The sequence below is a fragment of the Doryrhamphus excisus genome, linkage group LG10 (assembly GCF_037039965.1).
Source record: "Doryrhamphus excisus strain RoL-2023G ecotype Guam linkage group LG10, RoL_Dexc_Guam_v1.1, whole genome shotgun sequence".
Taxonomy (NCBI): domain Eukaryota; kingdom Metazoa; phylum Chordata; class Actinopteri; order Syngnathiformes; family Syngnathidae; genus Doryrhamphus; species Doryrhamphus excisus.
The window spans coordinates 10,378,914-10,393,166 of record NC_136366.1 but is presented as its reverse complement, the minus strand read 5'-3'; the positions used below and the strand labels follow the sequence as shown (position 1 = coordinate 10,393,166).

General features: G+C 45.0%; 2 protein-coding genes and 1 long non-coding RNA gene across 3 annotated transcripts in view; 1 reads left to right on the top strand and 2 right to left on the bottom strand.

Annotated features, from left to right (window-relative positions):
- The window catches only part of LOC144901075 (uncharacterized), a 19,911-nt gene extending 16,370 nt beyond the window's left edge, over window positions 1–3,541 (bottom strand). Inside the window, exon 1 of the long non-coding RNA XR_013629260.1 lies at window positions 1,039–3,541. This is a non-coding gene — a long non-coding RNA (uncharacterized LOC144901075). The remainder of the gene's footprint in view (window positions 1–1,038) is intronic.
- egfl7 (EGF-like-domain, multiple 7) overlaps window positions 1–4,062 on the top strand; it is an 8,317-nt gene extending 4,255 nt beyond the window's left edge. The window contains exons 4-9 of the mRNA XM_058065133.2: window positions 68–180; window positions 862–957; window positions 1,062–1,226; window positions 1,899–1,975; window positions 3,105–3,264; window positions 3,361–4,062. Of these exons, the coding sequence (XP_057921116.2) occupies window positions 68–180; window positions 862–957; window positions 1,062–1,226; window positions 1,899–1,975; window positions 3,105–3,264; window positions 3,361–3,380 (631 nt within the window). The 3' untranslated portion in view covers window positions 3,381–4,062. The remainder of the gene's footprint in view (window positions 1–67; window positions 181–861; window positions 958–1,061; window positions 1,227–1,898; window positions 1,976–3,104; window positions 3,265–3,360) is intronic.
- agpat2 (1-acylglycerol-3-phosphate O-acyltransferase 2 (lysophosphatidic acid acyltransferase, beta)) lies at window positions 3,675–14,253 on the bottom strand. Its single transcript, XM_058065132.2, has 6 exons — window positions 13,801–14,253; window positions 9,494–9,627; window positions 7,990–8,165; window positions 7,815–7,910; window positions 6,556–6,628; window positions 3,675–6,486 (listed from the first exon to the last, which is right to left on the bottom strand). Exons 1-6 carry the CDS (start codon window positions 13,977–13,979, stop codon window positions 6,335–6,337), a joined length of 810 nt encoding a protein of 269 aa, XP_057921115.2. The 5' UTR covers window positions 13,980–14,253; the 3' UTR covers window positions 3,675–6,334.

Here is a 14,253-nt window from a genome sequence, read left to right as displayed (position 1 = left end):
AGCATCTTTCCAAAGGACGCATTAGATGATATTAGATCTTGTCATTTGTGCGTTTTTCTCCCCACAGGACCGTGTACACAGTAGCGTACCGGCAGGTGAGCAGAGCGGCATCTCTGTCCAATTACTACCCAGAATGCTGCCCGGGATGGCGGCGCTTTCACTCCCTCAGTTGTAACCAAGGTAACGTGGTTGCTGTCGCTGTCTCATTTATTGCATGGTTGACCCTCGACCGCTGATTTATATTGCACACGACTTGAGATTTATGGAGGATTTTATGAAGAGAAACATAATATAGTGTCCCACTGGGATCCAACAGGTATGGGAGGGGCCAACGAGGCAGACGAAACATTTGATTTTATTTTTAAGAAATTTAATTTGAATTAGTTAACATCTTTAGTCGACATTTATTCTGTTGTAAAATTGGCCACAACTACACCCACTATTGGTTTTATTTTCATTCTTTTTATGTACTCCTTCCAACATGTGGCCCTTGGGGGGACCGCCGTCCCTTTCTATGTCCATCCTACACCACAGTTCCGACATAACAAGTTTATATAATACGTTCATTCTAAAATTAAAGTGAGGAAGGACAAAGAAGCGAAAAACATACCACTTCCACACTGAATGAGAGCATCTCAGTCTTGGCATGTGCATAAATGCATAAACTGCATAAACTAATTATTCTCTATAAAATGTACTTTTATGTTTATATATGTGGGTTTCTGGAATAACTGGATGGATTGGATTGACATGATTTCCTATGGGAAAAATGAAGGGAAATTTTTAAAAGTTTAAAAGATGCAATGTTTGAAAACAATCCAATTATTTGATGTAAGCATTTCTTGTTAATGTGTCTTGCAGCTGTGTGTGATCACACCTGTGTGAACGGGGGAACATGCATGACACCCAACCACTGTGCTTGTCCACACGGATGGACGGGACGCCGGTGCCAGACAGGTAGAACCCCCCCCCCTTTCACACACACACACACACACACACACACACAAGCACACTTAAACACTCCTTTACGGTACACACCTCGTCCCCGTGTGGTGTTGCAGATGTGGACGAGTGCATCCAGCAGCATCCTTGCGCTCACCATTGCATCAACACAGCCGGAAGCTTCCGATGCGCCTGCAGGGACAGGTTCCGCTTGTCCGCAGACGGACGCTCCTGTCACCGCTTGGGTCCCGCCGCCCAGGACCCTGGTGATGTTTCCACTTCAGGTGAGTGAAGTGGGCACTGGAGTGGGCACATTTATGTTTTGTTTACCTGAGAAGATAAAAGCGAAGAAGAAGTGGAGATCCTAGCCAGCTTTGCGGCCCATTATTACTTTTGGTACGCGCTATGCCACTCTCAACTCGTACCGTGAGTAATAATGCACTGCGACTGGCGCCCTCTGCTGGACGCTGATCACACAGCATGGAGATAATATTGGCACGTGCTCATTCTGTTACTTAGCAACAACAACAAACCTCCTTATCTCAAAATGTGGGATGTGCCATCATTCCCACTCTTGACTTCTGGGAACATTTTTGAAGCGTCAACATCAAATGGCCCCGCAGCAGAACCTCTCAGCTATGAGACTTCCTGGATCGCCTCTATGCAGAAACCCAACGGTCAGCACAGACGGCATTCCGCTGTTAGGCTACGTCACGGCCACGTTGACCGGAGAACAGTTGGACTCCACTCCCAGTCTCTTGGCCGACAATGGACCACATCTGGGAACGATCGAAGCACTGCCTCCTTTTCCAAGCTTGGCGTGAACGAGTGGTCTATTTTTAGTGACCTCTCTCCCAGATTCCCATATCCGTGATGGCCTCCCTCCTCCTGTGCTCTTCATTCCCTTGGCCTCCATGCAGTTCTTCCAGCCCCTGATGTCTTCTCCTTTCATGCAGGTGAACGGTTCGGCATTCTGGGGAATGTTTCAGAGGAGGTGAAGAGCCTGAGGAGCAGGGTGGAGCTTCTGGAAAAGGTATTGTTGGATACACTTTCACACAAACTTAGCTTGCACTTTCTCGAGGGCGCCCTGTTAGCACGTTAGCACGTGTTTTGGTTAACCAACACTTTTGCTAAAATGTTGCCTTTCCCTGCATTCCCAGCTTCTTCAGCGTCCAAAAATAGATGAAATCTTGCAATACTTGTACGTGATGCTGCAATGCATTGTGAGGTGTGGGCGCCATTTTATGTTGTTAATGTCAAGAGTTGTAGAGAAAAACAAACGTAACAAACGCATGGACCAGACAAAAGAAAAAGGCGATGGACCGTAATAGAAGAGACAAGGGTCCAAGACCTGCAAATTTTACGGCTTAATGTGAAGATGGTCATCATTTCAGAGATTGGTAAACATGACAGGAGTGGATCCGTCATCAGCTTCGATGCATACTACTACGGTTCGCTGCGTAATATTCGATTAATATCGATGTTAAATGTTCAGTTGTCCATTTGTCATTGCTGTTCTCTAAAACTAGATAATAACTAATAACTATATAAAACTAGAATTGTCTATAAAATGTGTTTTGTGTTAACATTTTGGGTGTCTGAGATTAATTGGATTGTTCTTTGGTTAGAGTCCGTTTTGGTTTGAGTTGGACCTCCTGGAACGAATTAATGACATTAACCGAGGCACCCGGCTGCACGACAGTCGGGTGCTTAGCACGCAGGCCTCACAGCTAGGAGACCCGAGTTCGATTCCACCCTCGGCCATCTCTCCCCGTGCATGCGTGGGTTTTCTCCGGGTACTCCGGTTTCCTCCCACATTCCAAAAACATGCTAGGTTAATTGGCCACTCCAAATTGTCCATAGGTATGAATGTGAGTGTGAATGGTTGTTTGTCTATGTGTGCCCTGTGATTGGCTGGCATGTCCAGGGTGTAACCCACGCCTCTTTCCCGGAGACAGCTGGGATAGACTCCGAGTCACCACTGTACTTTCAGTCTTGGCTATTCCTTGTCGATACTAAGAGTCCACAGTTCTACTGTGTGATCATTGACTACTATAAGAACACATCAACAGAAGCAGCAAGAAACGAAATAACTGTAACAGTACCCGTCTCTCTCCCCCTGAAGAGGTCCTTCCTTCACGCTCCTTTTTCAATCCCTGCAGAAGCTGCAGTTGGCGCTGGCGCCGTACGGCAGCGTCTTCCCGCTGTCGCTGGACGAGGGCGTGTCCGAAGCCACCCTGTTATCGCACTCCTTCCAGCAGCTGGACCGCATCGACTCGCTCAGCGAGCAGATCGGGTTCCTGGAGGAGCGCCTGGGAACATGTGAGTGACACGCAACGCCAAGTCCAACAGAAAGTCAAAGATTAGGATCACATAGCACACATTTTCACCCTCATCGTTGCTCTCGACTCCCCGTAGGCTCCTGCCAGGAAAATTAGCAGCGAAGAGACAAAGAGGGTATACTCACCAAGATGGCGAGCGCTGGGTCGGCCGTCGCAATCGTCGCACAACTCGGGACGGGATGTTCCCCATCATGCTGTTAAGAAGTCTTACGTTACGTTACATCATCATCAACCGTGAACTATCAGTGCAGCTGTGTGTCCACACCTGGACACATCTGTATTTATTATTTAAAAATACAGTTATTTCTCAGTACGGTTTTTTTTGTTTTTGGGTGATAATTTCATAATAAAAAAACAAAAAAACGTCATGTGTGCTCAGTGAAGAAGTGCTTTAAGAAAAAAAGAAATACATTTATTTCATCTGTTGCACTTGCAAGGCATTCACATTTACCCACAGGAGGTGAAATCAGGAACACGACATCGTCAATATATGTCAGATTATTATTGAAATGTGGGACACGCACCCACGCACACTCTGTAGGTTGTTATTTATGTTCCAACTAAAGCTACCAACAATTACACTTTAATAGCTTTGGTGACCATGAAGACAGTTTGTTTTTGTTTCCTGCCAAAATTCAACATGAAAAGTGCTATATTCACTTCCTTTTTTCCCTCAGAGTAACCCAATTGTTGTTTTGATTACTTTTTTTGGAAGCCCCTCCACCTCATCCCCAACGAATCACAAAAAATGATCACAATGTAAATTTGAACATCTCTATGAAAGGATGCATACATGATTGCGTCGCACTTGTGCCGCCCATTAAACTCACTAATTGACACGTCACAAATGACTGAACATATGATTATTTTTTTTTTAAAAAGCCTTTGTTTTTTTTTGTTGGAGGAAACCAATTTGGTTCAACATTCAAGCAACTTGCTAAAAGAAAAAAAATTATACTGTATTTTGAATGCAAGACAAGGAGCAAAAAAAAGTTAGTAATATTAGGGGTAAATATTCAAACTGTCCTTACTGCGGTGTGTGTTTGTATGTGTGCGTAAAGCTGAGGCGCGAGCAGGTCACCTATGAAGCGAGTACGAGCCAGCGCCACTCGTCAAACCTCCTCACAATCAGTCATGAACATTTCATCAAAAGCCATCCAAGCTCGGACAACAACTGCGTGTGAGATAAAAAAACACACTTTAAAGGAAAAGTGAAAGAAAAACATTGCCCATCATCCACAATCCTAATGTGAGACACATACTCGTCTTTCTCTTTTCTGTGCCTTCTAAAGACGAATAAAAAAACAGGTAGGAGACAGAGGGATGCACCTATTCCGCCTAGAAGAACTACATTAGTGGCGTAGTGACACCTCGCCATACTTCCTTTTTATAAAGGAAGTATACTGTAAATAGTCCATGTTATCATGAATGTACCCGTCACTACATGCTCACGGCATGAATAGAAAAGGATTCAACCTTGTTGGAGGTGTTTTAATAGCAGGCTTTCTCGGTGGAATAAGTGTGTCCCATTAGGTGCATTACTTAGCTACCTCTTTTTAGCTATTTTTATGTCTTTAGAATGCACAAAAAAAAGAGAAAGACATGTGTTTGTGTCTATCATAAGATTGTGGACAGGCAATATCCTCTCCCCAAAAATTGCACTTTTCCTTAAAAGCACCAATCGGGGGGGAAAAAAAAGAGAAACATTACATGTGGTTAGTCGCGCACGTACTTTATCCCAAATGCTCAAAGTACATTCTCAAAAAAACGGGAAGCAGGTGCTGGCGTGGGTAAACAAAAGCCGGCAAAACCTGCCCTAAGACCAGGTGCTTTTTACACAGAAGCCAGGGCTTTCATGCGGCGACATGGCATCTTGTGACGGGATAATTGGGACGACATTCCGTGCCAGCGTCTGATGTGACGTATAAAATATTGTCAGACAAGGTCATCTGCTTTCAACAAGACAGGCAAGGAGTAGGGATGCTTTTCACACTTCTCATCCAAACTTGCTGGCATTCCCTTACACACAGAGGCCGTCCCACCCTTTACTGCTCTCATACTACCTCCCGATGCTGCAATACTCTCAAATCCCACCTCCCCGAAATGAAATGGTATACAGAAGCTCAAATCAAACTTAAGGCCAAAATTCCTCTTAAATAATCAAATATAATCTATCCTACGGGGGTTAAATGGCAACTTAAAACACCTTATGTAATTTTAGAATGGGAATAATAATAATAATAATAATAAATGTCCACATTGCCTACCAACAAAACATGTCTGAGGTCGTTCACCTGACATTTTGGTGCCCCATTTCTGTCCCTCTCCACTTCCTGGTCACTAGCGATCCTAATGAGCGCTTTAAAAGGAGTCTAAAAGAGAAGTGATGTGACAAGACGACACTCACTGACCGCTGCGTTCTACCCGGTAGCAGGCAAGCGGAGGCATGACGTCAGCCACTGAAGCACAAGATGGCGGATCAGTCCCTTAAATAAAACGGCGCCACCTTGACTTTCGAGGGCTGAAGAAGCAAAACGGATATCGAGATGAGCTCATTGGGAAGGAACTCTACGACGCGTTGGACTCTGACCTCCACCACTTGTGAAAACCCCGCCTGCTTTTGTCTTTAGGGTGGAATGCAGAGAGGAAGGAAGGAGGTGGGCTGCGTCCGACGATAACCCCAACAAAGGCAACATCAGAGGAATACAAAAGAAAAAAGGCAGAATGAGGGCTTAGAAAAATGGCAACAAAAAAATTAGCGTCCAAAGCAAAGATGAAGCGGTGTGAGAAAGAATGCATGCACAGAAGAAAACCGACAGACATCAAGATTGTTGGGGCGCACTGTCCGTCACTCCGCTCGCCAACATGGCGAGGGTCAGGACTGACTCGAAGGGAGGGGTCAACGAGACAAAACCGCCGCAATCACGTGGTGTCCTTGGTCAGGTATGGGGACAGCCCGTTGGTGGTGGTTGGGAGGGGTCGACTGGAAAAAAAAAAAATCGCTGGAGACAGAAGTGGCAGCGTCTTGGCGGTGAGAGTATGGCGGCTGCTCAGTGCCTCACAGGGCCGTTGCTGTAGGTTTTGGAGATGTCCAGGAAGGCCGAGCGCATCACGTCAAAGGACTTGTCGGCGAGGGACGACACGTCCTCGGACGTCATCCCTTTTGTCTCGATCTTTGGCAGGATCTTCAATCTGATGGTCCCTGGTGGCGGAGACCACACACTGAGCCGACAAAGAGATGCACGATGGGAAAACAAGCAAAGCCAGTTACCCGATTTGAACTGTTTTTCTTTCCGTAGGTAGAAGTTGCTGTAGGAGGAGAAGACCACGGGAATGATGGGCGCCTGAAACATGAGAGGAAGCATGTCAAACTTGACCAGAGGCCATACTTCCTGGTGCTACAAAGCTCCAGTTAATGCCACTAATCAATTAACTGCAGTGGCCGGGGGCTTTGCTCTGCAAAACAAAATAACCGGCAGGGTTTCTGTGGCTGTAGGTAACCTTGTGAACTCATATTCAAAGTGGTCGGGAGGCATCAAGCAGGAAAAATGTTGCTACTTCACTGTCAGTGTCAAAGTCTAAGCAGTTTGCTTTGGTTCTGTTGCTGCTTGTGCAACATACTTATTAAATGGCCACGTGGTCAAAGATATATATATATATATTCTATTTATAAAAATATGTTTTTATGGGCAATCTAATGTAATGCTTTGTCAAATTTCTGAAAAAAATAGCCTCTCTCCAATTAAGGTCCGAGCTATAATTCCAACATTTACGCTAGCTGCTTCTCACATGAAAGTGAGCTCTTTCACAGACGCCCTAATAGAAGCCGAGTTGCTCTCACAGGGTCCTCAGCGGGCCTGTCAGAGGGGCTGGCATAGTTGAGCACGGTTTCCCCCCCTGGGGGCTGTCCCGCTTCACTCCATTTAGCTGTTCTGGCCACAAATGGAAAAGAGACACCAGAACTCAACAGAAGCGGTCCATTATCACGGGGGAAACAGACTTGTTTTCTCCTGATCAGGAAGAGAGTTCCCACCTCAAACCGACACACTTCCAAGCAGAGCTCACTAATGAGGGCCAGTGGGGCTTTACCGACCAACCTGGCACCAATCGTACGTACTAAAACTAGCCATTTTCTCAACTCATTCCACCTGTCTTGCCTGAGTGTGCGTTGCGAACAGCAGCTCTGACCCAGGAGGCGATGCAACTCATTAACACACACATCTGTCAGCTTGTGCTGCAGCTTCTCCAGAAACAAAAAGGGAAAATGACAAGGATCGGGACTGAATTCAAGCTAAAACTTTCATTAGACGTCAATAATATGGCGTTATGACTCTGTAAAGGAGGAGTGATATAAGGGGACTGGCTCCCCCAAGTGGCTGGAACAAGTACAGCACTCAGTGAGAGGATGAAAGTAGGTTCATGTTTACAGCCGAGGTCAAAAACAGACGTACGCCTCTGTTTCTTGCATTTTTTTTGCCCACAAACCCGGCGTATAAGGTGACACATCAGGGTGAAAAAAACAGTACTAACTTGCGCTTGCACGGCCAAGTGGAAGGCGCCTTTTTTGAATGGCAGCAAGTCGCCTCTCTGGTTCCGCGTTCCCTCTGGGAACACCCACAGACGGATCTACGGAGGTCAGAGAAGAGCCCTCCAAAGTCAATCACACGACTTTGGATGCTGTGAAAGTTCTGGAATGACGTGCTACCTGATCGTCTAGCATGGTCTGCGCGGCGTCAGCCATGACACTCTTGGCGTCGCTGGTCTTCTTGCGGTTGATGAAGACGATGCCGCCGAGCCAGCAGATGAGGCCCACCGTGCCGGCGTAGATCAGCTCCTTCTTGGCGATCATGGTGCAGCGGTCGGGCAAGATCTCCATCAGGCCTGAGGAAGAGAGGACACCATATGTGGATTCACAGGCGTGTGACCCTGCAGCTGGATGTGGCCGTCGGCATGGCGACGCGGGTGCACAATCGCAGCCTGGTGCTGAGATGTTAATTAGGCGTTGCCAGCCTCAGTGTGAAAGGCCCTCCCGCTCCGCAGACAACACACCACGGGGGAAACAATTGTGTTCTCCGGGGGAAGATGAAGCACTTGGTGAAATGCAGAAATCATTCAGCCTGAATCAGAACAATTGATTTGAAACGAATGCGTGGTTTGTTCATTTATGATCTGAGGTTGGATCAGATCCATCATATTGATGCGGGTATTGATCGACACATCAAATCAAAACCCAGCATGCTTTTAAAATAATTGTAGCGACCGCCGCGTGGTCCTCGATGTGCACTAAAGTCGATACTTGTCCCAGTTTCAGCTGAGCCCACGGGCGCTCTCGCAGTGGGAAATCGGCGATGTGCTTGGGAATTCTTGACACGTAAATTCTAGTTCGTTTTGACTATGGCGAGAGCTCCAACCAAGGCTCGATGAAAGAGGTTGCAGTGGTCAACCTGGACGTATTACATTATTAATAACCGCAACCTTGCATCATAGAAATATCCATCAAAGAAGAAAATGCTAAAAATACTGCTCGGCCTGCTTTACAAAATATCACAGCCCTTGGCCCTTGCATTCTTTTAATTTTTTCAGTATGTGGCCCTTGGTGGAAAAGGTTTGGACATGTACTCCACGTTGGAGCACGATTACCTGAAGCACTGATGTGTTCAAGTGCACAATGTCATTCAGGTTTAACTCTTAAAGGAACATTTTGCCCAACATCCACGATCCTTATGCGGGACGTGTACACACATTTCTCTTTTTTTTGCATTCTAAAGATACAAAAACAGATAAAAAGAGGAAGCTAAGAATGCATGTAATAGCCTAGTGAAACTCCAAAAGAGCCAATGCTAATGCTACTGTAAGTATTACATGTTATGAGTGTTCCTGTTCCTGTTCCTACATGCTCACAACATGGATAGAAAACCTTAAATCTTGTTGGCGGATTTGGGAGGTGTTTTAATATTGAGGTGGAATAGGTGTGTCCCATTTCATGCATTAATTAGCTGCCTCTTATTAGCTGTTTTTATGAAAAAGTGCATTTTCCTTTCCTGAATACTATCAAAATCGTGCCGAGTACGACAAATGTGTACATGTTGGCAGATCTGGTATTGCAGTGTGGTATGATGAAGATGCAAATGTGCTCGAGTCCAATGAGAGTGTGGGCCACAAAGGGACAATGGAGATTTTGGGGAGCTATGGTCCTACAGGGTACGCACCCAAAACGTCGAGGGAGCTCTGGTGGTTGGAGATGATAACGTAGGGGCCCTCGGTCTGCAGGTGCTCCCAGCCGCTGACTTCGAACCGGAGGCCGAGGAAATACTTGACATGACGAACGAGGACGCGGATGATCCTGAGGGGAACATTTCATTTTAAAAAAAGTATGAAATATGACAATAGTAACACCTCGGTACAAGGCTAGCAAATTGCATGCAGATAACAGCCGAGTGCTGACTGTGTCACAAACCCTCGTTAGCGCCTATCTGACATGGACGACTTCAATGACCTTTTGTCTCCTGGAGAAAAGAGCCGAGTCACTCCTCTTCCTCCGCCTAAATCCTTGTGACAGTGCCCCACGTTCTCTCCTCCTCACTGAATCCCATCCCCTTGTCATGCCTATCCCAACAAGCCTCGTACATCTGACTTTTGCGAGATATTTCAGTGAAATTGTTCTCTAAATAACGTTAACATGTCACCTGACAATGGTCCCGATTTAGCCACTCTGGCGAGAGGCGGCCTTGTGCTCAAATACTAATTAGTATCAGGTGCTCTTTCTAATTCTCTAATTGCCATTTTGAATTCAATAAGACAATTATGAACGCGTAACTCGTGACTACTATGCCAGGAGGTCACGTGAAAGCAATCTGGTGGTGGTTAACATGACATATTTGACTGCCGCACTGGCGTAATAAGGGCAACCTTTGGGTTATCTGCCTGCAGAGCAGCGCAGCGATAAGTCAAGTCAGTTCAAAAGCCAGCAGTTATGCAATCGCTCGCTTTCGTGTCGCAGCATTTGTACCATTGGCCAGAGGGAACAAAACAGCCGTAGCTCTGGAGTTTTAAGGACAAGCGACTAAGCTGCTAATCGGAACACAGACAGCAATTTTATAACTTAGCATTACTTTGTGATTTTACTCATATTAATAAGTTGATACTGATAAGTGAATTTTGCCAAATAAGGATTCAATATTAATAAATTGTGTAGTATGTACAGTAGGAGACTTGTTAATGACATTCTACATACGATTTTTAACATTATTAGAGCACTGTAGACATGACATAACACCCCTATAGTCACCTTTTATCTTTACACTCCTATTATTCTTTGTGTAGAACACATTGCTCAACTGGGCCACGGGCTACGGGATAACTGCAGGGACACGAGACGGCCGCCACGAACATAGAAAGCTATCTAGTTAGCTTCTACAATGTACTTGTAGAAGTATCTAAACTGTGTCTGTGTCTAAACTTAAGAAAATGTTTCCAACAGAGTGGGGAAGAAGAATTCCAAGAGGCCAGAACTACAGTTCACTATTGTCCTACATTGCCTTGTATATTTGTATTCTCGTACATACACTAATAATAGGCTGTGGTTAACCACAAAATATATTACTTTTTGAAAAACTATGATAGAGGCAGTGATGTTCAAACCTACAATGAAACAATGGATGACTGTAGGGCTGTTATTTCATGCTTACAGGCCTCTAATTACGTTTAAAACCATATTTAGAGAGTCAAACAGGTTGTCAATGCCGAAACAACATTGCATTGCCTCTCTGTTTGCCTCTCCTGATGAAGTTTGTATAACTCCGCTTCCGTTTCATCCTTCAGGGGAACACTGGAGGCAGACTGCTTTGGGGTTTGTTTTAACGATATCCTTCTGCGCAGAGTAAACATGAAAAGACAAAAATGCCAAACAGTTCTTCTTTTCACTGGTGCTAAAGGAAATTTCCCACAACAACTTGTTAACTGTTATCAATATTGGCTGTCTACGTTTAATGGGGTGTTACACTTTGGGTAATCACGGCAGCTGAAATGTAGGTTCCACCCTTTTGTATTGTTTATTCCATCCCTTTATTCCTCCTGTCATCCAACCTGTTTGGTAGAGTGAGAGAAGGAAAACAAACACGCATGCACATGTCAATTTATCGATTTTGTTTTTAATGATCTTGCGGTTAATTGATTTATTGATTGTGGTGACAGACTCATTCACAATCAGGTTTGTTGTGTTTGGGGTCAAACCTGAACCGTTCATGGGATAGCTTTCTCACCACAGGCGAACTTGCACAAGTATTGATTTTAGGGTATTGATTGCTCTGCTAACAGCCTAGGGTTTGATTAAAACATGTAAATAGCATGCTAATGTAAAAGCACCGTGAGTCGTTGTCCTTAAAGTGACAGTTGTGCACTTGAGCAACATTTGAAGAACGCAAAAATGCAGACTTCAGTCTTGGGATGTTTTTATCTGATAAGAAATGTTGACGGGTGCTAAAGGCCATGATAGATAGTCAGAGGTAAGGTCTTTGCGGGACAGCTGGTTGTCCTTACTCGCTGGTGTGTAACAACCAAAACGGCATTCAGAATTCATCCCCACCAGGAAGGTCTGACTCCGATTGTCACCGTCAGTGAAGTGAAGCTTGGAGCTGACAGGTTGGTGCAACGTGACACCAACAGTAGCTCACCTGACGGTCAAATACTTAGGTCAAATACAGAGAGCAATGTGGTCTTCTGAAGTATGCACCTCAGTCAAAACTATTGGGCCAGCAGGTTCTCTCTCTCTGATCAGGGGGAATGGACCATCTGGCATCTGGCTCTTGGAGGTAATTAAAGCAATGCAGTGGCTTGTGACTCCACCACACATTGCCCATCCCTGCGTTACAAACACTGCCAGGTGTTGACCTGCTCCGTTATGTTCTGTGTAATATGGCTGCACAGTACCCTAGTGGTTTGCCTCAAGTGTCTGGAGATCTGGATTCAAACCTAGAGGCTTTCAATGTCCCATTGGTGTGAATGCGAGTGCAGTAATTTCCATGCAACCATTAGTCTGGGCCAGCACGCCACAAATACATTTGGAACGCCATGCTTAAAAAAAATAAACTAATTATAATGGGACTGTGTGCAAGTCCGTATACAAGGTGGCATTGTACCTCAGCTTCCTAACACACCCGCTACGCACCACATTAAAACAAATTTTGGAGCTTCCATGCAAATTTTTGCCAAGCAGAAACTTGAAATTTGTTGCATATTCTAATATTCTAATACATATTCTAATTCATGAATATAGCACATGGGTGTCCAAACTTTTCCAGCAAGGGCAAGAAATGAAAGGATGCAAGGGCCACTTTGAATCATACGCTAAGAAGTTATATTTAAAATTAAAAATCTTGCTTTGTGATTGAAGTGAAAAAGTGTATTAGTATGAACTTCAGCTTTCCCATTTTTGCTGTTTTTCTTAAATTTTGCAAATGACCTTATTCCCATAATATATTTACTTCCCCCAAACCAATTTTGTTGTATTTGTTTCTCATAATATCACGACTTAAATAATGTATTTCCTTAATGTTTCAAATCCACATTACTAAAATGTGATATTACAACTTTTTCTCGTGAATTTACGACACTGTCTCCATACATTACGACTTTTCTCTTAATAGTTTGACTTTATTCTTGTACAAATACTGCTGGTCTTCCGATTTTTGCTGCGTTTTTTCTGGTTTCTGGTTAAATTAGACTTTTACAGTGAAAAAACAACCACGGGTCATAAATGGTCCCTGGGCCGCATTTTGGCCAAAATGGACAGAGGCATGCTGTGTAATATGCATAGGATATTTCCTGGTATGAGTAAATAATCTGTACGGGTCATTGTGCATAACTGATGTCAGTATGCTCGTTTATCTCATAAATAAGAAGCTATGAGCTTGGTCTGTTTGCTATCATGACAATAATAATCCTGTAAAAACATGTTGGAACTCATAAAAGATAGACTAGCTACACTCAATTCTTGGTCCATCACCATATGAATTGTATTTGGCACATTGTTGTACCAGAAGAAAAAAAAGGGTTTGGGGTCGTTGTAGAGACATTCCTTTCATTAGCAGCCCCCCTCCCTTTTTAAAAAAGGGGTCTTTTCAGGTGCGTGAATGTACACAACAATGGCAGCCTTGTTGTGCACTGTGAACGAACTTGTGTTCTACTCTCATCGGACTGTTAACATTCTTACTGACAATAACACACGATCGTGGAGATGATTCCGGAACGTTCTCTGTGTTTATTTATGTGGTTGTTGCGGTTGGGCGCTTCTAGTTTTTATGATGGTAGGCTTACGTTAGCGTATGGCGATTTAAAGGCGTTAGAAGGGTAACTGCCAAAGCAAACAAAAAGATTCTTCGCCTGAGGCAGTGATTTCTCATGTCAAAAACACCAGATAGTAAATATGACGGCGGTGACGCTTGGCTAGCTGCAAGGCTGTTTATCACGGCAGCGACTGCTAGCCAGCTAGCCTAGCATGCTAGCTGTCAAAACTCACCTCATGTTCTCCACGTCCCTGCCCCCGCTCTTCAGTATGCACAGCGGGATGGCGGCCAGGGCCAGTACCATCATCCAGGCCACGTAAAAGCACTTTTTGAAATAGAAGACGAAGGTGCTGCTGGTCCACAACAGAAGCGGCACCAGCAGCAGCGGGGGCATCCAAAGGAGCACGTCCATAGCGGGGAAGTGGCGAAGGTGGACGGCGGGGTCCGGCTCTGCTGCTCGGCTACGTCTCCGCGGGCAAAGGTGGCACCGTGATCCGGTCAAACATAACACGGTGATGGAGTCGCGCTTTTTACCTTTTTTTCCCCTTCCTTCCGCTTGTGACGCGTCGAAGGCACCTCAGTGAGACCATGTAACGTTACTCATGTGCTGCTCAATGACACACGGTCCAGTCAGGCGTCATCCGCTCTGTTTTTTTCTATTTCCGGGTGGTGGACCTCCATTTGTG

Excerpts from the sequence above, each read along its gene's own strand:
- agpat2 (XM_058065132.2), bottom strand. The coding sequence starts at position 13,979 with ATGGACGTGCTCCTTTGGATGCCCCCGCTGCTGCTGGTGCCGCTTCTG. Across the intron at positions 9,628-13,800 it reads AGGGACGTGGAGAACATGAG|GATCATCCGCGTCCTCGTTC; the intron begins GTGAGTTTTGAC and ends TGTTCCCCTCAG. Across the intron at positions 7,911-7,989 it reads AGACCATGCTAGACGATCAG|ATCCGTCTGTGGGTGTTCCC; the intron begins GTAGCACGTCAT and ends TGACCTCCGTAG.